Raw genomic sequence first — 25,286 nt, forward strand, 5'->3', positions numbered from 1 at the left:
AGAGGGGTTGGCTGGCAATAAACATGACAGCATAATGATACAACATGGGGCAGGTGCTTTGCATATCAGTGTTCTCAATTCAGTACCAACTGTGACAAGCAAAGAGGGTCATTAACCTGTCGGCATTTCTTACACAACCAAAATTCCCTTATTTAAGTCTCGCTAATCTTCTGGGGCAAACAATGGTACTGGTCCTCAGGGGTATTCTGAAACAAAACGACAGAACTAATAATGAACGAGCTGAAAATTATAACCTTACCTATATTCAGCGAGTCCTGCCAAGAGACAGAGAAAAGAAAGCTTTAAAATCCAAGTTATTTTGGTCATAGATTACTCTGGCGGCCGGAACAAGCAATCCATCCATTCATTACATTATTTATAACCCAACTCTTCCCCAAGACTGGGACTCAAGAACAAGCAAATTGGATTCTTCCCATATATTGATCTGAGTGAATGAATGATTGAATCAATCAATCAATTATCAATGGCAGATTCAGCAGCACAGAACCAGTTATTTTTTTAGAATCAACCTTTTCTCCCCCGCAGTTAACATGGGGACAAGTATACTGACCTACCTTAAAGGGCTCTTGTTATATGTATAAAGCATTTGAAGATTTGAGAATGAAAAAGCTAAGCTTTATTCTTGAACCCGTTCATTTAAAAAAAGAGAAGCTGGGAGTGCTACCCAAATTGTGGATGAACAGTTGAGAAAAGGCTGCGTTGACTTCAGATTGCTGCTGAGAGTCAATCTAAAAGTTCAATTACCTCCTTGGAGAGACAAGAAGAAATGATTGCATGGTACACAAAATATGTGTGCACAGGAGCCTTACACGTTAAGTGTGGTGTTTTAACTACAGAGTGCAATTTCTTCAGCACTGTTACAGGTTTGCACCCTTTTCTTTTCTTTGGGGAAGGGAGGATGCAGAGGCCAAAATTCTTGAGGTGGTATAACCCTTAGTTAAGCCAGTATGAGTACTACACTGGGCTTGGCAGCCTCTGGTTGCCGTTCCGCACCCGAAACAAAGGTGCTGCAGAAGGAATTACAGGATATTCCCTTCTGCAATGTCTTTGCAGAATATTATAGAAGGAGGTATCCAAATGGCAAATGGCTGTGGGATGTCTCCAAAAGCTGTCTCACCCCCCATGCACATGTGGGAACTTTCCTCTTCATCTAACAGCCTCTATCCACCACCCCCTTTTGCAAATATTGGAATGCACACAACAAAGTCCAAGGCCACCCCACCCCATCCTTCCCAGAGAGGAAGTAGTAAAAAAGCAGTGGAGCTTACCTGGTCTGGTGGAGAACCTAAAAGTTAAAAATTAAAAGTGGAATGACTGGTCAGTGCAGGCAGTAAAATTAACCATCTCAATCTTCTGTTTAGCCAACAGGCGGAAACGGTTCCAATTATGTCGGCGATTGAAATCTTGTAAGAAAAAGCTCAAGCTGCCTAACAAGTGGTTAGATTTTAGTTTCTAGACTAGCCCCTCAATAATCCCTGCTTTCCACTTCTTAGCTTCTTGTTATCAGTGCATCTCTTCCTTCCCTCTACTCTCTACTCTCCTCCGACTCTGACCCACCTTCACAATTCAGGTTGTAAGGTCTTTGGAGCAGAGCAATTCTTTTATTCTTGACACTTAGATCAATGGGACACAGCATCTATATAGCATCCTTCTGAACAAAAAGGATGGAAAGAGGCACACAGGGCAAAATAATAGAGAAATACTGTCTGTTTTGTGTTGTGAGATGACCTGATGCATGCCTTGAAAAATTCATTTTATTTTATTCCCATGCTGCAGGAATAACTCAGAAGTGATTTCTCTGTCTGCTGCAGCTAACATGAGGACAATGGCATCAGTCCATATGAAGGAATGAAGAAGTAGAACCCATTTTAACAGATGCAAATATCTTCTCAGCTGACTTATGCCTCTGCTGTTTTTTTGCCGCAAGAACCAGTGCTTGGGAAAAGTTACTTTTAAGACTATTGGCTGGGGAAAAGACTTATTTTGGGGAGATTTTAGTTACCTCTGGAATCAACAAGTATTTGTTTGAAAGCAGAGGCACGAAACACAGCCTAGGTTTCAAAGTGTTGTTATGTGCATTCATGTCAAGTCAAACTTGTGGGAGACCTTATCCAAGGGTTTTCTTGGGAAGATTTGTTCAGAGGGGTTTGCCTTTGCCTTTTTCTGAGGCTGAGAGGGTGTGAGTTACCTTGGGTGACCCAGTAGGTTTCCATGGACAACTAGGGATTTGAACCCTGGTCTCCTGGAGTCCTAGTCCAACACCCAAACTACTACAGCACATAGACTCAGGATTAATATACAAACTTAAAAATGAATTGTCTCAAAATTGCACACGTGTGTAGAGCTGGATTGTAAACAGCATCTTTTGACTTGGAGAGAACTTACTGATTTTGCAGGGTGGGATGATCTCCAAACATTCCTTGTGAGCACCAACTTTGCACTTCATGCACTGGTAGCCTTGGTAGAAGGTTCCTCTGGGGAAAGACGAAGTGGAGAGCATTGCTAAAATTTGCTAGCATGGCACTTTCCCCCAACATCTTTTAATGTGGCAAATCACAGACACAGTCTTGCCGGAACAACACATTTGTTAGGTGGATGGGATCAAGAAAAGGCACAATGTCAAACTGCACAAAGATAAAACAGACTGGTCTTCTAACCATCCCTCTGCTCCAAGGACAATGGAAGGACGTCTTTGTTCAAAATGAGGCCAAGCTTGAAAAACACAGATTAAATCCAAATTTGTTCTGGGGTGCAGACACTTGACTATCACTAATAAAGGCATCCACCTCAAAATACTCATGATCTGTGGTTATAGGTTCATAGAGACATATTAGATTTCATTGGCCAAAGACTTTCTCCAAATCGTAAGCATGTTCCATGGGCACTTCTGGGTCTTTCTAATTTCAGTGCTAGAACCTGTTATGCAAACCTCCCAATGCAGAAAGCAAGGAAGAGTTTTGCAAAGCTTAGCTAACTGTAGATTGATTGCTTCCAAGGTATTCCTAGTGGAATACACTCAGCTCAGAAGCAAGAATATTATTCTAAAACCATGTACTCTTGTTCATGACTGGGTCAGAAACATTCTTGCCAGAGAATTCAAAATCCATAAGGACACAATACTCTAAGCAGGTAAAGGCTGATACTGCATGAGAAATGCTTTAGCGCTGTTCTCTGGAGACATGCGCTCCCTTGCATTTGTGAAACATGTGCAGAGAACAGCCAAATGTAGTCATGTATGGAGAATTTATTTTTCTTACCTTAAAAACATCTTGCATGCTTTGCAGTTAGTTGTCTTGTCAAACGTGTACATCTGAAAATTGTGGTTGTTGGCCATGGCTTTCTCTGGCTTAATGTTAGACCTAGGAAGAAAGCAAAACACAAACACACTCAAGAGGCAAAAAAGTACAACAATTTTTCCAAAACCCCAATCAAGTAACATTTCATGTTCTTTTCCAGAATCACCTGGAGGCTTTTGGGGGCAGTGAACCAGGCATCTAAAGATACCTCCTCCTTGCCATTTATACTTGCCCAATGCTTTCTGCTTCAGCTTTGTTTTTTTCCAGACTGGACAAATATATTGAAGGCTATTCGCAATTCAGGACTTATTATGTGCAAAATTTTCACATCACTGTTTTGTATAGAAAACAGCATTTTCTGTGCAGGAAAATAATATTTCAATATTAATTGCAGAAAATGCCGTTTTCTATGCAAATCAACCATGTGCAAATTTTATGCATAACAAACCCTCAATTACAGCAATTTTTTTTGCAAAGAAAGCAACATTGCTGAGGAATTAATATTTAATGTGTTAATGTGCCTCAACCAGGCCCTGAGCTGAGGCAGAGGAAGACAGATAAAAACAAACAGTTTTTCTGTGTTGGTTTCTCCATCATCATCATCATCATCATCATCATCATCATCATCATCATCATCATCATCATGTCAGGGTTAGTGACTATTTACCTACCTATACTAACTACTACCTGTTTGCATATTTGAAGACTTTCTTGTTTGTCTGTCTATCTATACTCACTCTCTTCATGCATCACTCTAACATGAAGCCATTCTTCTTTCCCCCTCTTTCTTCCATTAGAACTCAGAAATGATTATGGACAAATGTTGTATGTAAAGCTACTTATATTCAGTCTCCTCCCCGCCAAAATTAAGTTGGCTGCTTTTCTCTTCTGGACCCTGTGTGGTTGGGAATATGGGGCTGGTTGTTGTTCAGCTTCTGCCTTGCCAATCGATTACTCTGCTTGAGAGACCTACTACTATTTCTCACATTTCCCAACATAACAATCACCATCAATGAACCAGGAGAATCTCACATGGCCATTTCAAACTGCTCCATCCACTTCCTTTTCATATCTTCTGTCTTGCAGAAGAACTGGAAGCCTTGCTTGCCTTGGAGATGCGTGAGGTAGAAGCCATAGGACCACTACAAAAGAAACAGGAGAGGGAATGGCTGATGTTGTAGCAACCCAAAAGCATGTCTTCTGCAGCAGTGAAACAGCAACCAAACAGGCATGGAGAAGATCCAGGAACCTTGTCAGGATTTGCTTTGGGGACTGGAGAATGCTCAAAGGTAGAGAAAAGTTACTTTTTTGCTTCCAACTTGCCAGGTTGGTAGGGGGGATTCTGGAAGTCAGTGGTCTAAAACAGTGATATTTCCCATGTTTTGATAAATTAATTAATATCTTGTATTTCTTTCAATATGGGATTGCAGAGGTTAAACCGAAATACAGCTAGAAATAATAATTATAATAAAAATCTAAAAGCAGCTTTCTTTGCTTCAGCCACTGACAACGACAGGCCTACCTCAAAGAGCCATTTGTAATGATGGATATAACCATACATGCAAAGAGCATCCAAAGGCTCCACAGTGCTACTCACAAATACAAAGTGCTATGATCAATGCAATAATGGCATTTGAACATGTAGATATCACTTACCATTTTTCCATGCGACTGGGAAGCATGACAGAGGGAAGGGAGGGAGACACAACTGGTTAAAACCAAGTCTCCTACATCCAAGTTCTAAAGCGGGAAACTGGCCTCAACACATTCCCTTACAAACCCAACACCAACTCTTGGCCAACCCCAGAAAGTGAGTAAATACAAGAAGAATACTAGGAAGAGTGTGATGCCCTCCTGCTCCAGAGACCTGAACAGTGGTTTCCAAACTTAGGGACTTCCAACTTTCAACTAGCGTGGCCAACTATCAAGAAATATGGGGCTACAATCCAAAACACTTGGAGGACCAAAGTTTGGAAATCACCGGACGAGTACATGAACCAATGACAAGAAAAGAGAGTCCACCTAGACAGGAATAACTTCAACAATGGAATAGACTGTCACGGAAAACAGTGGACTCTCCATCTCTAGTGGTCTTTAATGAATGGGCCAAACTACTCCAGGAGCAACTTGGAGTATTCTGGTCCTGAAGTTGCCCTGACTTCCCCCTGTTACTTTAGGTATTCCACTGCAACACCAGATGGCTGTTTGCATGTGTGTCCCGCTATGCTAGCTGCTGTCCCAAGTCTCTCTGAGATTAGAACGAGGCATCCAGCATTGATCACATGCCTGGTTGCCTCGTTCTGACCTTAGAGAGAGTGATTCCTCCCACTGGCAGTGAGACTGTGATGTTGTTAACAACACACATTTGGATTTCAAGTGCATTTGTGCTTACAATATTCAGTTAAAGTTGGACCCATAGAACCCAGAAAGAGGTACACAGGCAAAGAAACTGCCTCTCCATAAGCTGGAAAAGTCTATCCGTTGAGTCCCCCACCTTCTTGATGTCCTTGTTATTTGTGGGATCGTCAGTCATCTTGTAGCAGAGCAGTTCAATAATGTCCTTTTGCTCATAGTTGTAGCCTTTCCTTTTGCAAACAATCACTACTTTGTCAAATAAAAACAAATACCTGTAGGAAAGAATAAAAATTTAAAGAAATACAGAACCCCAACTGGTGTCATTGGTTATGGCTATCTGGGCAAGCCCTGAAGATTGGGTTGGGAGCTCAGGAAAGACAGATTCAACCCCAGAATCTGAGGTTGCCCACCCCGGGTTTTACTAGTGGTGGAAGTCACCTATAATGTGGATAACAGGAGCCTAAATACCCTAAAGGCAAAAGTTCCAATTGGATCTTGGAAGCTAATCAGGGTCAGTCTTGGTTAGTACTTGGATGGGTGACTGCCAACAAATCCCAGGTGCTCTAGGCTATATCTCAGAGGAAGGTACTGGCAAGTCCACATCTAAGTATTCCTTGCCTAAGAAAGCCTTATTGGAACTCATGGGGTCACCATAAGTTGACAGGTGACTTGAAGGCACATATACACATAATATGGATAATATTTGGTCTCTCTGAAATTAGCTTTTTATTATTTGTCATTTTGCTTCTGCACTCACCTATCCTGCTTCGTGTGGTTTACTATTGATCGAACCTTCAGCTCGCCATCAATCTTTGGTCTCCCATATTCTTCCAGTTTCACTGGCTGTAGGGTAAGGCAAGGAAGTGTTAAAACAGACCGTTAGAAGTTATAAGTGTTGTAATGAAATGCTTCAAAATATGGCAAAGAGAGGAAAGGCAATGGGATGGAGTTACAAATGCCAAACATACAGAAATGGCCACCAAGCACCCAAATGATCTTCAGATATGTCCCACAAGGAGCATCTTTAAAAGGCTGTATGCCTGGGCCCATCTCCGCTCATGACAGCCCTCCACACAAGGTACCCCTATGTTGTGGTTAGACTATAGCCGCTAAGTATTTTTGCAAAGAGAAGGCAGAAGACTTCAAGATGGTTGGGGGCCTTACCAGGTTTTCTATAGAACTCTGAAATTCACTGATTTTCTTTAAAGTCTCTTTGTCCCGCTTGACTTCGTTTATGTACATGGCCAAGTCCTGAAAAAATGGATCAGAAAGCCAGAGTAAGACATTCCTAGTTGGTAAGAATTAACAAAAGCTGGCATCACAACAAAAGGATGGTTGGAAGGACCCCTCATACTTCTACAAATGCTTTTGCATTGTTTTTCACTACTGAGAAGAGTTCCTGAAACCAGCATGGCATAGTGGTTTGGGCGCTGGGTTCAATTCCCACTCGGTCATGAAACCCACTGGGTGACCTTGGGCCAGTCACACTCTCTTAGCCTCTGGGGAAGGCAATGGCAAACCTCCTCTGAATAAATCTTGCCAAGAAAACCCCATGGTACCTTTGTTGTTGGTGGTGTTCAAGTCATTTCTGACTTATGGTGACCCTAAAGCAAACCTATCATGGGGTTTTCTTGGCAAGATTTGTCCAGAAGAGGTTTGCCATTGCCTTCCCTAAGGCTGAGAGTATGTGACTTGCCCAAGCTCACCCAGTGGGTTTCATGGCTGAGCTGGGGATCTAATCCTCGTCTCCAGAGTCGTAGCCTAACACTCAAACCCCTATGTCACGGTGTCTCTCAGGTTCTCCTTAGGGTCGCCATAAATCGGAAACAACTTGAAGGCACACAACACACAAAAAAGACTTCTGCAGCTACAGAGTTGCAGTTCTCCTGATGGACGGAAGAGAGCAGCAAATGATGGAGGACTAAGGAAGCCACACAGGATCTCCCCACAGACTTTGCACTCTATGGGCACACACATTAAGTCATGGGGGAAATTGTAGGCCTGTCCTAAGAAAAAAATTAATATAACAATTGGCCACTCCAGCTGCAAGTTTGCATGGGTTCCTCTTCTGGGATTGCCTCCTTCCAAAAGAAAGACATCTTGACAACAGCTGACACATGAAGACTCTGAATTCTTTACAATGTCAGACTTGCAACTCTGTACTGGTGCAAAAACAAAGTGACCAGGCTACTTCAACCAAGTGTGTGTGTGTGTGATAGAAATTTAAAATAAAATAAACACAGCTCCAATTCCAAACATAAATACAATCATGGTGCCCATATATGTACAGTATTATTTTATTTATCTTCCATCTCACACTCGCCTTTCCCACTTCCAATGCTGCAGAACACATCTAGCCATTATTTTCATTTAACACTGTTGTGGCTTGTGTCCACATATGTAATGTCAGCAGCTACACAATATACATACACAAAAGGGGTCAGCTGCTGACACCAGGGACTCTTTCACAGTACACAATGATAGTGCCATGATTCCAGTTTAACTGACATGATGACATCTGATGGCACCCTGGGATTTGCAGTTTATGGAGGAGTACTTAGAAATCTCAGCCAGACATGCTCCAGTGCCTCACCAAAGTACAAATTCCATGATTCCCCAGGATATAGTTGGGTTGCGGGGGGGGGGGGGTCCACATTGCACAGTTGCACTAATATGATTCCAATATGCAGGCTTGTTCTTTGCTTCCTCTGAGACTAGAACTAGGTCTAAAGGTTTGGAATTACAGGAGGGCACATTTTGATGGAACATTTGAAGGGACATCTTGACAGACAGAGTGGTTTGGCAAAGGAACCAAATGCCTTCAGAGGTGGTGATGTATCCTTTTGACTATCTTCAAAATGAGACTGGATTGGGGATGCTTTAGCTGGCAATCCTGCACTTTAGCAAAGGGGTTCAACTTGATGACTCTTAGGGTCTCTTACAACTCTGTGATACTAAGGAAGGAAGGAAAGAAGGAAAAATAAGGAAACAGACCTTTCATTGGAATGCTTCTGTTCTGTATCTGATCTGTGTATATGTGTGTGTGTGTGTGTGTGTGTGTGTGTGTGTGAATTGCATCTCTGCATAGCCTCCTCTTGCGTCTCCTTTCCCCCTCAGCTCTTTTCCTTCCATTCTGTCAGTTCCGCATAAAATGGCATAGAGAACTTCAAAGATGAGCCCCAGGGTCCGGACCTTCTAAACTTAAAGAGGCCAAAGTGGCAAGTCTCATAATATCATGCTGTCCCCTGGTTTCCCAATCCTTCCTGGCAGCAACAGTTAGCAAGACAAACAAAGATTAGAGCCTCCCTGGAATTGCCGAAGGCCTGTCCTTTGCATGCTGCCTTGCGTTCTAATGCTCGGTCTTTGCGGGAAGGCTGGAAAACCCTTCTCACTGTGACGGGAAAAATGCATTTTAATTACGCTGGCGGTTTTCCAGCAGAGCTGCAAGGAACGTGTCGGGGACTCTTCAAACCATTCATGTCCAAAGCTTGGAAAGGTTACCGTTCCTCAGATGACAGCTCCCCAAATCACCAGCCACTGGGGATTCTGGGCATTGTCATCCAAGCAAAGGTAACATTTTCAAGTTCTTGGAATGACAGAAAATCTTCCCTCAAAAGATAATTCATCCTTCCCTTGCAGTCTCCTTATGTGACCCTGGAAATATTAAGATAGCAATTGTCATTGAGCCATCCCAAGAATAAGGCAGGCTCCCTGCAATCTATACGAAGCACACTTACTTGGAAGTAAGTGAAACTGAACACACGGCAGGCACTTCTAAGTATACATCGCTCTTGAAGGATGCTTCAGTGATAATGGATGCCAAAAGTAACTTGCCCTCCCACACTCCAAAGCAGTTTCTTCCACTGCCAAACAGCTCTTACAGTCAGGGAATTCTTTCTAAAGTTCAGGTAGAATATCTTTCCCTGTCATTTTAACCTATTGCTCTGTATCCAAGTCTTTGGAGAGGCAGAAAACAAGCTTGCTCCAGGCTCAATATGATATCTTTTCAAATATTTAAACAGGGCTATCATGTCCCCTCTCAACCTTCTCTTCTCCAAACCTACCCAGCTCCCTAAGCCACTCCTCATAAGGGATGGTTTCCGGACTTTTCACCATTTTGGTTGCCTACCTCTAGATTGTCAATATCCTTCTTGAATTGTGGTATCCAGAACTAGACACAGTATTCTAGGTGAGGTCTGACCAAAACAGAATAGAGTGACTTCTCTTGATCTAGAATTTCAAATACACCGTGTTTCGGGAACTGTAAACTTTTATGGACTGTACCAGAAGTAATTGTGTTCATCCACTATCAACACCACTGTAGGACTTCCATCTGATAGCTCTTAGAGAAGGTAGGATTCTCATAATCTTATAAATGAATCTCATAATCACAGGTTTCCTGCCTTTGTGGCCATGACGAAAGCTGTAAATATGTGGACTCTGGTCAATGATATCTCTAACCTGGGGGTCAGGTAGGACTTGCTGCAATAGCCACTAGGTTCTTGGAGTTTTGAGTATCTCCCTGGGAGAAGGACGTTTGGTGGCTCTGCAACCATTCATGGGTGGCAGTTAGGAGACTGACTTTGCAGGGGAATGGAAGGACCATGTATGGCAGCACAAAAGTCCACCATTCTTTGATAAAACCTTAGAAGGGTACTGGAAGTAGACCTCTCCAGTGCCATCTCAAAGTGGTTTCCTACCTGCATGGCCTCCAAAGATTCCTTGAGTGACTGCTTCTCAGGCCGATCAGACGAATGGCTGAGGAGCTCCTGAAAGATAATTGTAACTGCCCATTAGTAGTGTGCTGAGCCTTGTTGCAATGGAGCTCACAGGGACAACACCACGGCCTGGTCCTGAATGAGCAATTAAGATCTACAAGTGTTGAGACAGATCAGTGCAGCTACATGCAGTTTTGCATTCCCATTTGGAACAAAACTATGGAGACTGAGCAACACAATACTTCAGAGTTTGTTACCATACACATCTGTTTTGCTCCATCTTACATATGAAGTAGTCAAAGACGTAGCATGGAAGGGTGAGTTGAGAGGGCATGGTGGTACTTTGGACAGAGTTTGGCAATGGTGGTAGATAACAGCAGGCCTGTTTTACATCAATCGTTGTGGTTGTGTGCTTTCAAGTCGTTTCTGACATACAGTAACCCTAAGGTGAGCCTATCATGGGGTTTTCTTGGCAAGATTTGTTCAGTGATGGTTTGCCATTGCTTTCCTCTGAGGCTGAGAGCATATCACTTGCCCAAGGTGGGTTTCATGGTTGAATGAGGAACTGAACCCTGATCACCAGAGTTGTAGTCCAACACTCAGGTCACTGGCTCTTGTATTGCATCACTACTTTTAAAAATGCAACCCCAGAATCCTCTACCTAGGCTGGCTGGTGGATTCTGGGAGTAGTCTTCCAAAAAAGTACCATTTTAAAGACCTGGGTTTGCACTGGTGCTTTGCATCATTACACAAAAGCAAACCCAGGTTTTGAAAATGAAACTTTTTAGGAATGCCAACATTGCCCAGCCAGCCTAGCTGGAATATTCTGGGAGTGGTATTCCAAAAAAGTACCATTTTCAAGCCCTGGGTTTGCATCTGTGTATTGATGCAATACAGAGGCCTGCTGCTATCCACCATCACTTAATTATGGGATGTTGCTGATGTGCTGGTTAACACAGAGCTGACAGAAGAAATTTCACACATAATCAGATTGTTTGCAGACTTATTCCACAACCACTAATTGTTTCTTGTGGAAAACAATGTGGAATTAGCCAAGGTCACGCAGCGCACCAGAAGACTTCATCACACTGCGGAGCTGGAGTAATGACTCTATTAATGCTTAAAAGAGGAGGGACAATAGGGGTGCGTATGAAATCTCGCACATGGAAATTTGGGGAATTACATATTATTTTCTGAGCGGGGGCATGTCATATGGAATGCCTAAGGACTGGGTCTGGGTTAACCCCCAAAGTCTGTTTTAAAGAGATTTGCCCTAATGCTACATTTTTTTTGAAAGGGGAAAGCAGTAAGAGGCCTCCGGACGCGACAAACCAGAATGAAACAGGTGTGTCTTTCTCTCCCCACCTTTTCCCATTCTTTTCATTTTCGATTTGTGAAATCAATCGATCAATCAATAAACAGATAAAACAATCAGTGAGATAGAAAATGTAAAAAGCATGAAACAAGAATCCACTTAAAGTCATTAATTTGGAACAATTGAAAACACATGAAAACCTACTCCTTGTTTAAACAAGGCTTCAGCTTTTAGGTGGTTGGGGTGGTGCATCAGGAATGCTGGTTCTTCATATGGAATCATAGAATCATAGAGTTGGGAACCTGAACAGCCATCAAATCCAACCTTCTAATCCAACAAGACATATTCTGGTTCTAGTATTCAGCCACACTCATGGTTGCAGCCACACGAATTGCAGGAGGCTTGTCTTTGCCACCACTATGGGATTTGGACACTCCAAATTCAAGACATTGCCCATCTTATAAATCAGCCAGGACCATTTTCTCTTTGATTTTTAGGTCAGTTCAAGAGGAGGGATCCTGGGGTTTGATGACACTTACTTTTAATAAGAGGTGATACTTCAAGACCCTTTGCATCGGTACCACCAACAGGTCTTGCAATTTGAACTTCCCATCCTGAACCTTCAAGGTGCATTCCTTCATGGGAAACAAAAAAGGGGCAGGGGAATGAAACAGATCTGGACCAATACCAACTTGGCATCCCCCCCACCCCAAAAAGAGGTTTTCCTTTTCTCCCATGCAAACACACAGCCCATGAATTATGAGGAATAGGCAGTATATAGGAAAAAGCAACACCATTAACAAATGGCTAAATATATATAGCTGCATCTACACTGTAGAAATAATGCAGTTTGACACCGCTTTAAGTGCTGTAGCTCCATCCTATGTAATCCTGGGATTTGCAGCTTTAACATTCTCTGTCAAAGAGTGCTAGTGTGTCACAAAACACAGGGTTCGGTTGGATGGAGCTATGGCAATTAAAGTGGTGCCAAACTGCATTATTTCTACAGTGTAGATGCACTCCAGCCACTGCCCTCATCTGCCCCAAATTCCTCATTAACTGAACACGCTTTACTAAAAGCATGAACCTTCCTAGCAATTGTACGCCTAGAATTCAAAGATCTCCACCAAATGCATTTAAGGAAGTAGACTTCCATCTATGAAGGTTCATGCTGCCAACATCTTTCTTGTTGTTAGTCTTAAAGGTTCTACAAGATTTCTTTACATACTGATTGTATCCCTATTTTGGAGCCTGCAGCAAGCCTTTTCTTTGGATTGCAAAATGAAGCTGAGGGTGGGAAAATGAAGTGGGAATTTCAGTCCCGTTGCCAATCATGCAGCTGGAAGAAGGAATCAAGAGAGAGAAATTCCCATAGTCAACTTAGAAAAACACAACTGCTTGAGGAAATGAAGAGCAAAGGTAGGATCAGGGGAAGAGGGATGGATCACAAAGCTCCAGTAGGCTGGCCTGAATTCTCATCCTGAATTCTCAGTCCCCAGTCACCTCGACTTTTTGCCGAACATCCTCCCGATTGGCCATGAGATGGTTGAGGGTTGTCTGGGCATTCTCCATCCGACTGCAGTATTCCCCATATATCAGGAGCCTGCACGAAAGAAGTCAAGGGAGAAAAATCAAGACATTGTTTGGTTTGGCTCCAGAGACTTAGAAATTGAACGAGTGGATTCAAATTACAGGAAAAGAGATTTCATCTAAACATTAGGAAGACTTCCTGATAGTAAGAGCTGTTCAACAGTCCTTTGGAAGGTGGTGGAATCTCCTTTGTGGGAAGTTTCTGAATTGGGTAGGCATCTCTTAGGCATGATTTAAAGTAGGCCCTCCTCATTTGCTGGGGTTAGGGAGGCAGGACCCCCATGAAAGTGAACAAAAATGCAAATAAAACATCACTAATTATTTTGGACCTGAGAGAACACTTTTCTAGGAATCTCTAGGTCTTCCAACACAACTCTGTGGTCAACATCTGCTAGAGGTTGACGACAGAATTGTGCTGGAGGATCTCTAAATGCCTAGAGAAGTGTTCTCCTTCATTTTGCTTCCATACCCACCTAAAGGCACCAGATCCCATCTGATCTTGGATACTAAGTAGGGTCAGCCCTGGTTAGTACTTGAATGGGAGACTGCCAACAGTTCCCAGGTACTGTAGACTATATTTTGGAGGAAAGTACCAGCAAAACCACATCTGAATATTCCTTGCCTAGGAAAATCCTATTAAATTCATGGGTCACCGTAAGTCATCAGGCAACTTGAAGGCACAAACGTTCTCACACATACAGTTTTTCCTGGCTTTTTACCTTTCTTTGAATTCTAGAAACACTTTGGCCAAGCTGCTCCCTCCAGACATCATGGAAACGTCGATGGCTCTTAGGAAGTTGAAGTGCACTTTGATGAGGTCCTAAAAACAAAGGAACCGAGTTGGAAAGATTGCAGCTGCAAAGCTGAGCCACATCTGGTAGAGTGACAATGGAACTGTGCTTGTTTAAAACACCCGTAAAGCGAGAAAGAGAGAGAAAGACACATCAAGCCACAATTAACACAGCGCCTGTGGATGAAAAATATTTTTAAATGGCATAAAAGACCGTACGCAGTTAAGCTTGAAAGCCCGTCACTGACAGATCCATACATGTAGCTTTTGTGCATATAAAACAGCACTAATTGAGGATCAGTGGTGTCAGCACAATGCAGCTATAGCCTGGAAAAATGGGAAATTGGGCAATATCATCACATGGTGACATCTCCCTGTAGTTCCCCCATGGTTATAGCCCTCAAGGGTAATACTGAAATATAAATGTGTCAAGCATCCTCTCGCTTTTCAAGGGCTGGTTTCATGTGGATTTGTTTTAATATGACCATGGAGATTTGTCTGAACAACGAAGACCATCAAAGGGCAGGCTCAGTTTGAGACACAGGAGGCCTGAACAGACAGGGCAAAATAAAGCTGCTTCGGGTCACTTTGGAGGTATGCTGTTTAAATGATGCATGCGTCCTAAGAGGCCAGAAGCCATGCCAAAGCCACGCTCCAGTCCTAATGGTTGATTTGTATAGAAAAGTCTTTTCTGTGCTGAAAACAGCTTTTGTCCCCAAGCAAGAATTATTACTTCTTGATTGAAATATTATTTAATATGCAGAAAATTCTGTTTCTGTGCTGAAAAGGCTGTTTCCTTCACATGCGAATATTGTGCAGAACACTTGCCAAACTGCGAACAGCCTTCAAAAACTGTGCAATTTTCACAAACTTTCTTGCTGTGCGAAGAAAATTCCTGAAATTTCTCATCATTACCTTTGAGAAGAAACTTAGTAAAGAATGACATGCCTAGGGCTGACCGGGATCAGTTGCTTATGGCAGTTTGTCAAAAAGGAGTTGTAGGATCTCAAACAATTTTAGCTGGCCAATTTCTTCAGGTGATTTTTGGAGTTTATCTCAGACCTTGCTGCGGATTTCTTAGCTGCCCCAAACCAGTCCTGATTTTCCAATGATAACTGGTTTGACACCAGGTAAAGGTGTTCAAGGTGAGAGTGGGTAAAGTAAGGCCCAGAAACCAGGGCTTGTCCTCAAAGTGATCTCACATTGCATTAGGACTTAACTTGAAATCCAAGAATAAGGGAAGAAAAAGATGGAGAAGAAAGCATCAGCAATAACGCATAGAAAGGGGAAAGACTGAAGGGTTCATACTTAAGATGGCATTTACCTCCAGATTGATAAATATTGCTTCCATGTCTTGAGGAGTCAGGATCAACCTTAAGGGATTCATGTAATTCTGCAAAAGCAAATAAGAAATAAATGAGAAGCGGGGGCACAATTGTTTTATTTTCACCGCTGACAACTTCTTGAATGACATCTTTTGACAAGCATGAGTGGCTGGTCTACCTCTTGAGAGAAAGCAGGGGCACAGCTCCCTTGGAGCTATAGCGTTTCTGAATGCAGATGGGCTGAGTGGAGTGTTAATTCTTCCCCGCATCTAAAAATCTAGTCCATAAAAGGGCAAGGCTAAGTGAGCACTGCAGCTGTTCCCAGCTCTCTTTTGTAAATGTCGGTGCCCAATATGTTCTCAAATATTGACATCATCCATTGGTATTTGATATTTAATGCACAGTATTCCATTATTTTTAGATGGAGCCATGCAATGGATTTATGCTATGGTGTTCATCTGCTTCCATAGGTCCTGGGCCAATTATGCATGTTGTGCTCAACATCAGTGCTTCTTGAGCTATACGATATGTAGGGTCATGTAGGATATGTACAGACCAGTAGGGTTTTTCCCCCTCCAACATGCCAGGGATCAGTACCATATTTCAAGCTATGAAAAACCTGGGGCAGACTCGCCACCCCACTAACATGGGACCCATCAGCTGCCATGACGTTCGAGGCAGCTTAAGGGGCATCAAAGAAGAAGGCAAAGAGCCACTGGCAGAGAAGGAGAGGGAATAGCATTTACATATTTTAATTGCCATATAGGCTAAGTATTGAATACACAAATTCTCTCTGCTCATCTATCCTCTTCACTCACTGTTTTTTTTTTTTTTGCAAAGAAACACACAAATCATAATGCAAGTTGATTCCCCCCCTTCCAAAAAACAAATGTTGCAGCTACTCAATTGCTCATCTGTAAAGGGAGAAATAATCACCAATATCTGGCTCCACACCAGTGTACTGCTGAAGACTTCATAATCTGTATCCCCCCCACTAAGCAAAAATTGAGCCGTATTTCCTCCACACCAATTAAAAGCTATGCATGCGTGTGGCAAAAGACTCCCTTTTAACCCAATTAGTTTCAACGACAAGCCAGCGTTGGCGAGAACCCCAAGATAAATGGCTCCTCTTTTGCTCATCGTTTAGAAGCCATCAAAGAGCAATAAGGAAAAGACAGAGATGGCCCTTAATGAACAAACAGCTCTGCTGCCATGCAGAGAGAATTAGGATCGTCTTTGGCAGACTGTTGCTGGATTGGAGAGGAAGGACAAGCTGGGATGCATTGGGAAAGAGAGGAACTCTTTGACCAGGGAGCGGGGAAAGACTTATAAAGATGCTGATGGGCAGAAATGATAGAGATTGCAGTCCAACAATACCCAGCTGGTTCTTCACCTCAATATAAAGTCTCCCCTTAACTCAGTTGGGGTCTGGTGTGGATCTATCTTAGCCAGTATACACTGGAGTATTCTGGTCCTGAAAAGGCCCCAAATTTTCCCCATTATCTGGGCATTCTGGAGCAATTCTGGTAGCAGTGCCAACATTGCTGGCATCAAATTGAAAACGAGGCGCCCAGCATGGCTGGGCACCTCACTGTTCATGACTAATGCCAGTGGTGGTGACGGATGTCATGAAGGACGTGGGTGTAAACAACCATTTGGCATCACTCTGGAGTGCTGTGGGCTTTCTTGGAAAATCCAAGGTATTTTAGACTAGTTTAAGGGACGGACAGCCCAGATTCAATGTGGAACTTCCCTTCTAAAGATAGTCCACAGTCAAACTGGAGCTTTGGCTCTGCATTGTAAAGATGGGTTGTGGCAAGGACAAGGGAAAACTGGTTCATTTGGCCCATGCAGTCATGTCCCTGGTCAGCATTCAGATATGCCAAAAATAGCATTTACCTATACAGCCAGCTCTCCGTATCTATGGATTCTTTATCCATGGATTCAAGCATTCACAGCTTGAAAACATTTTAAAAATATATACATTCCAAAAAGCAAACCTTGATATTGCCATTTTATATAAGGGAGATCATTTTACTACGCCACTGTGCCTAAGGGGACTTGAACATCCATGGATTTTGGTATCTACAGGGGTTCTGGAACCAAACCCCAGCAGATACCAAAGGCCCCTTGTATATGACCTAATATCCATTTACATCAGGGGTTAGGGAAGTGAGCCCCTTGGGCTGCATCCAGCCTCTGGAACCCCATTTGCAGCCCACAGGAGACAGCCCAAACTCCCATACAACCCCCCAATTATATTAAATGGTCGTAGTGGATGAATGTTGTCCCTTGATAACTCAAAACAGCAGAATAAATATGGTGGTTTTGGCTCAACATTTCCCCAAACTGCCCATGCCCCTAAAACTTGTGTGCGGGGGGCGAAATCAGCCAAAATTGATTGAAAATGAGACTGGAATTGACATAGTGTCACTTCTAGTCATGCTCAGATCAACAGTGCTGGCTGAAATAGTGTACTGGGTGGGAGAGAATGGCCTATGCCCCTTTCACAGTCATTCACCCCGATTCATATGGACATATATTTTGCTTCGTTTTTCTATGTCCTATCCCCATTATCAAATGTTCAACTGTAATCTCCTTGAAGCAAGGAGCAGGCAGTGTGCAGCAAGATGGTCTAACATACTTAAGAAACAATGGGACGGCAATCTATATTCCGTACTCACCTTTTCTATCTCTTCCAGTGTCTTGTAGTATTTGGCCTCAGTCTCCTGAATTTCTAGCAAACAGCAGTTTCTTTTATCATCTTCCGTCATGCCCATTTTCTAGAGAGAGCAACCTAAAATTAGCATCTTGTGACACATCAGTGTTCAATGAAGTGGAACCAGGGCTCAGAAAAGTTACTTTTAAGATAAGGGCAGGAAACCTGTAGATGGCTTGTAACCCCTGGTTATGCCAATTTAAGTACTTTTAGAGCTGTTGCAGAAAGGGGTATGGTGTACCTCCTTGCACAATGCCTTTATCCCCAGGTATGGAGGAGCCAGCATGGTGTAGCAGTTGGGAGTTTTGGACTAGGACTCTAGGAGATGGTGGCTTGAATACATGGAAACTCACTGGGTGACATGGAGCAAGTCTCACTCTCAGAGGAAGCCCTAACTGAAGTAGATCTACTGGATCAATCATCGAATGGTGAGTGAACAGGTAAGCAAATCTCACTGATTCAATATGTCTGCTGTAGTTGGAATAACCAATAGGGTTCAGGCCTCGGTAGCTATCTGTTTGGGTTCATGGAGATGTCTCTGGTGTGTGTGTTTGGGGCATCTATGAACCATTTCTGCCCAAGCATCCATGGATCACCCCCCATTATTAATCAACTCTGTCCAAAAAATGAAATTGACAATTGAACAGATCTTGCAGGGAAAACATTTGCAAGTACGATCTGGAAGACACTAGGGAATGAAGGAATTTGATTCAAGTTAACCACTTTACACAAGTGGAAGGTCTTCCTTCCATCAGTTATTCACTCTGCCTGCTCAAAAATAAAGACTGATCCCAAAACTAAGGTTTCACCATTAGTTTAAACCCATTTTATACTTGAGACAGGAGCTTTTTCATCAGATGATGGCAGAGATGGACAGATCTAGAAAAATAATAGCCCAACATGGCAGAGAAACTCTGGCTGAAGCTTTTCCCACCATCTGGGCTTTGGGTGACAGGCCCAGAAACACAGCTCTTTCTTCTGCACACAGCCCAAAACTTACCTGCATGTATCTGATCTGAAGCATGCAGAGACAACAAGGAAAGATAAGAAGCAAATTCAAGCACAGTGGTATATTTTAAATCCTCCATTGCCCACTTTAAAACAAAAATGTATTAGTGGACAAATAATTTTGGAACGTAAAAGAAAACTGAATTTCTCCTACAGAGGAATGCACCACTTCATTGCAAAAGTCAGAGTGCTCTAAAGGGCATTTGGGGCCAAAATACTTTTGACCCCAGGGGAGCTTTGTGGGCCGCACTTTGCGCACTCCTGTTCTATCTCAAGGATTGTCAGCTGTGGTGAGGTTTCATGCGCCCCAATGGGCTGCAGAGTCACAATTCCAATTGAAAACTGGCCCAAGGTATTGCATGAAAATGAATGGAAGTCAACTTCTGTTTTGTTTTTCTGAGTTGTTGGATGATTTTGAGGATTGGGAAAGGGGCTTCTGAGAATCAGGGGGATGAAAGGTAAACTGATAATGTAGGAGCAGCAATGCACCATTTCAGTGTGTTTAGGGGGATTTCCCCCCCAGCCGTAAAAGAAATCAGTGGTGTGTGTGTGTGTGGGGGGGGGGGGGATGTCTGTGGACCTTGGGATTGACAGATGGGGAAAGTCGGAAGAAATAAAGGCGAAGACATGAAAAGATGCAAAAGGTAAAAGGCAATCCCTTGACCCACTGCCAGAGAGGAATATCAGGAACTACACTGCAAATATCTGTCAACACTTTCCAGAATCTAAAAATACTCTTAGAAGAAGATGCACAGTTGGCTAATTGAGTATCTCTCCCCTCTTCTTCCCTCCCCTCATCTCCCAACTTTATCAGCCTAAAGAGAAGCGATGGTGACAACCCGCTGGGACAGCCTGTCATCCGGTTACTATTTTTACCCTTTCCTTACAAATGTGTCTTTTTCGCTCTCTTTTTGCCTGCTAAAGGTGCTCCTCGCTGCTAAGGAGAAAACCTTTTTTAAAAAGAAAAGAAATGAAAGGGGGTGGTTTGGGGGGGGGGGGGAAGACCTCAAAAAGTTTGAGTTTCTCCACTTGAAAGCAACTGATGCCAAGATGTGTTGGCATGATTTCCCAAATGGAGACAGGGAGCTGTTTCCCCCATAAACACAGAGGCCCCAAATCCAATGGCTTGGTTCAGGGATGGGCAACTGGAGGGTTGCATTATTCCTCCAGGAGAGCTTGGGGTGCAATAGCCCCCCATCACACAAACCCATTCCTTGCTAGTTCTAGGAAGGGTAGACTCACTAAATCAATGTCTAAATGCTAAGGGAAGACTTGTGTAAGTCCTATTAATTCAATGGCTCTAGTCTAGTTGGGACTAGAAATTGGGTTTAGACCAGAGTCTCTTGGTTGTATGTTACATGGCCTAGGAGAGGTGCTCAGGATCTCAAGACCTACTCCTGGTGCCGTTTTCTAGTTTCTTGGTGCATTTTTGTGCATGTCTTGGATTCACATTGGTGGGTAGCAATGTCAGGAATTCTGGGGAATGCTCTCATCTGCAACGCAACCCTTTTTGGATATGGGCAACCACCCCAAGATTTTTGTCCTAATTTGGGAACCTTTTTCTTCTTCTTTTTTGGGGAAAAAACCATTCAAGCACAAACTTGGTTGTTGCACGAAAGCAACATTTTTGCAGAGAAAGTGGGGCACCTTGTGCAAAAATCCCAGCATCTGCTGCACAAAAATGTTGTTTCCCTGCGCAAAACCCCTGGCTTTTTGTACAGACAAAATTAGCGGGGTCAAAACAAAAACCTGCAAAAAAGTTGGAAAATGCTGAAAACACTGAACATCTTGCTCAGTGGCAAGAAAACTTCTGCAATTGTTTGTTCATGAATGAATGAAATAAGTGAAGATTTACATCCCCAGTGTATAATGGGTTTCATGTCAACACGCACAAGGGGCCAAGACCAATCTCTCATGGCATCAACTGCCTTGCAGTCATTTCCCTCCATTTTGACAAGATCAAAAACATTGTGAAGAGGAATACAACACTGCAAAAGATAAAATGGTCCAGGATAAACCTGTTGTGATGGTTTAGTGCCATGGTCTTTCTCTCCCCCCCATCCACCCATTTCTCACCATGGGCTGCTGGACTTCCACCTTGATGATGTCCTCGTAGATGTCGTCCCCTTCATCTTCACATGGGACACAGTCGTAAATGTCCTCCCCCAAATCATGCTCACTGCAACAAAATACAAGGGCAGTTAATGCATCACAGTAGCGCCACTGTGGGTTGGTTGGTGATCTCTTTGCAACAGGATTTTCTCCTGGGATTGTCTCCTAGTTCAGCTTCAGAGAAATGGCAAACCTGCTCTGAATAAATCTTGCAAAGAAAATCCCATGATAGGTTCACCATAGCGTTGCTATAAATCAGGAATGACTTGAAGTTACACAAGATATATTTTATTTTAAAAAATGTAATGTTACTTTAAAAAAATCCTTTTCCCCATTTAAAACATCCCTAAACTTATAGATTTATTATAGCATTCAATACCCTCCTTCTCTTCCTCTTACCCTCCCCTTCATATTTAATAAGCCAAATATATATCACTGGCTATCATTGTAAATCTAACACATCTTCAGGGCAAATGGGTTGCATATGGTCCTCTGCATTCAAAAAAGGGTTTCCTAGAAGAAAGTTTGATCAGATGTGGAGTTAAATCCGGAGTTCACAAAGTAACGTTTTTGATGATTTCACTATTTCTAATCTTGCAGCACTTAGCAGGACTGCTAGAAGATCTTTATTTGGCAGTCTTTCATTTTCATTCTCAAACAGGGAAATGAACAGTAATGCTCCTCCATAATGTTGCCCTAACATAAGTTTTTAAAAAGGGACTCTAGGCTATTAGATGCTGCTTATTCCTCAGCAAGCACCGTTTGAGAATGAATGCTGAAGAACCTTCTCTTGCAAGATACCTTTTTCCTGTTTCTTTTTTTTTTAAAGTAAATCATTTCAAAACATTTGCAAAGTCCCAGCAGCCAGCATTCAAAGCGTTGCCTTTTTGCAAAGAGAGAAAGAAAAGTCCTTTCTGTGCCCACAGCCTCTTTAAACTCAGCGGGTGGTGGAAGTCTGCTACGTCCCCAAGTTCAAAGCCAAAACTTGCCATCCTGCTACAGATGATACAGACAAACACATGAATGGCTGGAGGGGAAGGAAAAGAAGGTAGAAACAACAGGACTTGTAAAAGGTTCAACTTGGAAGAAGATGGGAGGACAATGAGGGTCAAAGATAAAGCCAAGACACATCTGCTCCCTGACCAGTGTCTTAAAAAATGCCCTTTGTATGAATCCCGATATATGCTTCAGATTCCAAGATATTCATGAAAAGGAACAAAATAAGACCAGTGCAATTCAAAGTGGTGGACTATGGACCTGTGCTGGTCCATGATCTTCTAGGTGTTGCTCCCTGAAGAATTTCAAGGAAAGAAAGAAACCATTCCCCGCAATGGGTACAAACATGGCACCAGTCCTTGGCATACTGGGGCACAAATTGCCCATCAGCCACATGAGATAGGTTCAGAAGACCTGGTTTGGACCACAAATTCATCTAGCTTGGTAATGTCTGCTATGAAAAGCAGTTGCTCTCTAGGACTCCTTAATCCATGACCAAACAAGGATTAATGGAGTCACATGCTCTCAGCCTCAGGGGAAGGGCATAGAATACCTCCTCTGAACAAAACTTTCCAAGCAAACCCCATGATAGAGTTTTGGGGTCAAAATAATTGACATTGATGGTATGTGAAGGCAGCTCAGGCCAATGAAACTGAAGCCAGAGTTGAAAGTGTGCTCAAGAATGCAACAGGTCAAAGGCAGTGCAAGGGGTGTTCTTGGCTAGACAGAGACAAACTTACTCAGCCAGTTCCTCCAAACTCCGGTAGACATCATCATCGTTCTCGGTGGTTTCCTCTGAAGGGAACGGCCTGCAGGATTTGAGGAAGGAATCAGGAAAAGAAGAGAAGATGAAGGTTTGTTAACAAGATTGGCTTGTAAATCTGTACTCCTCAAAGATAATAACAGAGAAAGTCATATATTCCCCCCTGCAGGTGTTTTCAAGTAATGAAGCAAATGCAAGCAACAAATGTAATGAATGTATAAAAGGGGTGGGCAAAATGTGGCCCTCAGGGCCCTTAAGTGTAGCCTTTTGGAAGAGAAGCCCCCCCCTCCCCCAAACCACAGATCTGTAGTTCCCAAACTTGGATCCTCCAAATATTTTGAACTCTAGCTACCAACCTCTTTCTTTCATATAGTCTCAAAGGAGCTACAAGATCCCTTTGTATACTGATCTTCATACTAACACGGCTATGTCTTTGAATTTTATCATTTGATATTAAGTATGGCATTGAATATAATGGGACTTGAACATCAACAGATTTTGGGATCCATGGGGGCTCCTGGAACAAAAATCCAGAGGATACCAAGGGTCCACTGTACAAAAGTTAAACACAGATAAAACATACATTTCCCTGCTTAAGTATTAAAAACCTGCTTAAACAAAAAGGTCTTTGTCTGGCGTTGAAAGGAAAACAGAGAGGGGACCAGCTTAGCCTCCTGCGGAAAGGAGTTCTGGAGGTTGGGAGAAACCACTGAGAAGGTCCTGTCTCTTGTGTCCTCACCAAGTGAACCTGTGATGATGGTGGGACCAAAAGAAAGCCTTCCAACTACCTTCCGGGACAATTGTGGGAGCTGCAGTCCTCAAATATAACCTTTTCAAGCCATGCTTCTCCCCCATATCATGGGAATGTGCCTGGATAGTGGGAGTTAGTGAGATCCCTTATACCATCTTTGCTTCTCTGGCTTGTCTCTTTGATCAGCTTTTGAATTTTCTTCCTGCGGCCCCCAAGGACCTTTTGGAAACAGCACGGTGAGATTGTGTATGTGTGTGTGTGTGTGTGCAGAATTGCTCCTTGCAAGGCGAAAAAGAGCTTTCAAGGTCTGTCAGTCTCTCTCGGCCCGAAGAACACGACAGCTTCCTTTTAATTATTGAGTGGCTGGTTTGTGATGCTTCGTCCCTGCTGGCCGAGAAAGATCTCTGGGGCCAAGCCGCATTTCCAAGTCTGGCTCGGAGAAATATTCACAACTGTCAAAGCAACCAGCCATAAGCGGACGTAAAAAAAAAAAAAAAGACAAACAAGCTCCCCCAACGCACAAAAATCCGACTTCAGAGTTGCGCTTCCATTAAAGCGTTCCAAGTAATCTTTTTCACACACTCCACCCCAGAGGGTCTCTTATTTAGCCACTGCCTCTGGCAATCTTTTACACTAGAAGAAGTTGCTAAAATCCACTGGAAGGCCAGATGCTTTGCAAGGAACCAAAGCCCCTCTTTCAGGAAAAACACAATGCGGAGGTTTTTGTTTAATGCATCCAAGTGGCTTCCAAAGACACCTGCTTTTTCAATTGGATGTCAAATCTGCCATTTCCTTCACAGGCAAGATCTCCAGAGCTCCAGAAGTAGTCGGTCCTGTCTCATTTCACTAACATAAGCCCTTCTCAGCACAAAAAAGTACACAAATAACTCATGCACATGTAAGCACAGATGAACTATAGGCTGTGGAGAACAGCACTCTTGCCCTCCAGCCATCAAGGAGAGAGAAAGAGGTCAGACTGGACTAGATACCCAACTAAAGTCAATGAGAAGAGGGAGGGGGCACAACAGCAACCAAGAATTGATTCATGTGCTCATTGTGCCCACTTCTATCTCGCCCACTGGTTACAGGCCCCAGGTTGCACAAAGCTGCTTTACCCTGAGTCAGAAGTGTGTCTTTGGCCTCATCTGCACTGCAGGAATAATGCAGTTCGACACCACTTTAACTGCCATGACTCCATCTGATGCAATTCTGGGATTTGTAGTCTGTTGTGGCACCAGAGCTCTCTGACACGAAACTGTAAGTCCCAGAATTCCATAGCATGGAGCCATCTCTTTGCTGTCTTTCTGCAGGCAGGGAAAGGTTTTTTTTATTATTATTGCACCACGGCTTGGAGGGCAAGCACACAAAGAGGACACTTGGAGCAATGAAGAAGCCCCTTTGAAGGGATGGGAATTGGGGAACAAAAATCAAGAGTTGCTGCTTTGCAAGCCCACAAAATCCTGGAAACTCTTTCGACAAACATCATGATAAATGCCATTCTGTAAAGCAGGGTTAGGAAACAGCCAG

General features: G+C 43.1%; 1 protein-coding gene across 3 annotated transcripts in view; it reads right to left on the bottom strand.

Moving 5' to 3' along the window:
- Positions 1–25,286, bottom strand: part of VAV2 (vav guanine nucleotide exchange factor 2) — a 141,709-nt gene that overhangs the window by 14,014 nt on the left and 102,409 nt on the right. For 2 of the 3 annotated variants that reach the window (XM_089535077.1, XM_089535076.1), the window contains exons 4-19: positions 22,986–23,054; positions 21,214–21,316; positions 18,095–18,193; positions 15,410–15,478; positions 14,015–14,115; positions 13,209–13,308; positions 12,245–12,340; positions 10,373–10,441; positions 6,837–6,923; positions 6,430–6,515; positions 5,812–5,944; positions 4,350–4,459; positions 3,279–3,380; positions 2,407–2,495; positions 1,290–1,306; positions 260–275 (exon numbers count right to left, since the gene is read on the bottom strand). In XM_089535077.1, coding sequence (XP_089391203.1) covers positions 260–275; positions 1,290–1,306; positions 2,407–2,495; positions 3,279–3,380; positions 4,350–4,459; positions 5,812–5,944; positions 6,430–6,515; positions 6,837–6,923; positions 10,373–10,441; positions 12,245–12,340; positions 13,209–13,308; positions 14,015–14,115; positions 15,410–15,478; positions 18,095–18,193; positions 21,214–21,316; positions 22,986–23,054 — 1,346 coding nt within the window. Of the gene's footprint in view, positions 1–259; positions 276–1,289; positions 1,307–2,406; positions 2,496–3,278; positions 3,381–4,349; positions 4,460–4,973; positions 4,989–5,811; positions 5,945–6,429; positions 6,516–6,836; positions 6,924–10,372; positions 10,442–12,244; positions 12,341–13,208; positions 13,309–14,014; positions 14,116–15,409; positions 15,479–18,094; positions 18,194–21,213; positions 21,317–22,985; positions 23,055–25,286 lie in introns of all 3 variants that reach the window. The other variant, XM_089535075.1, reaches the window with a different exon arrangement.

Source organism: Sceloporus occidentalis, unplaced genomic scaffold (assembly GCF_023333645.1).
Source record: "Sceloporus occidentalis isolate IW3139 unplaced genomic scaffold, rSceOcc1.0.p SCAF_8, whole genome shotgun sequence".
In the NCBI taxonomy this organism is placed as follows: Eukaryota; Metazoa; Chordata; class Lepidosauria; order Squamata; family Phrynosomatidae; genus Sceloporus; species Sceloporus occidentalis.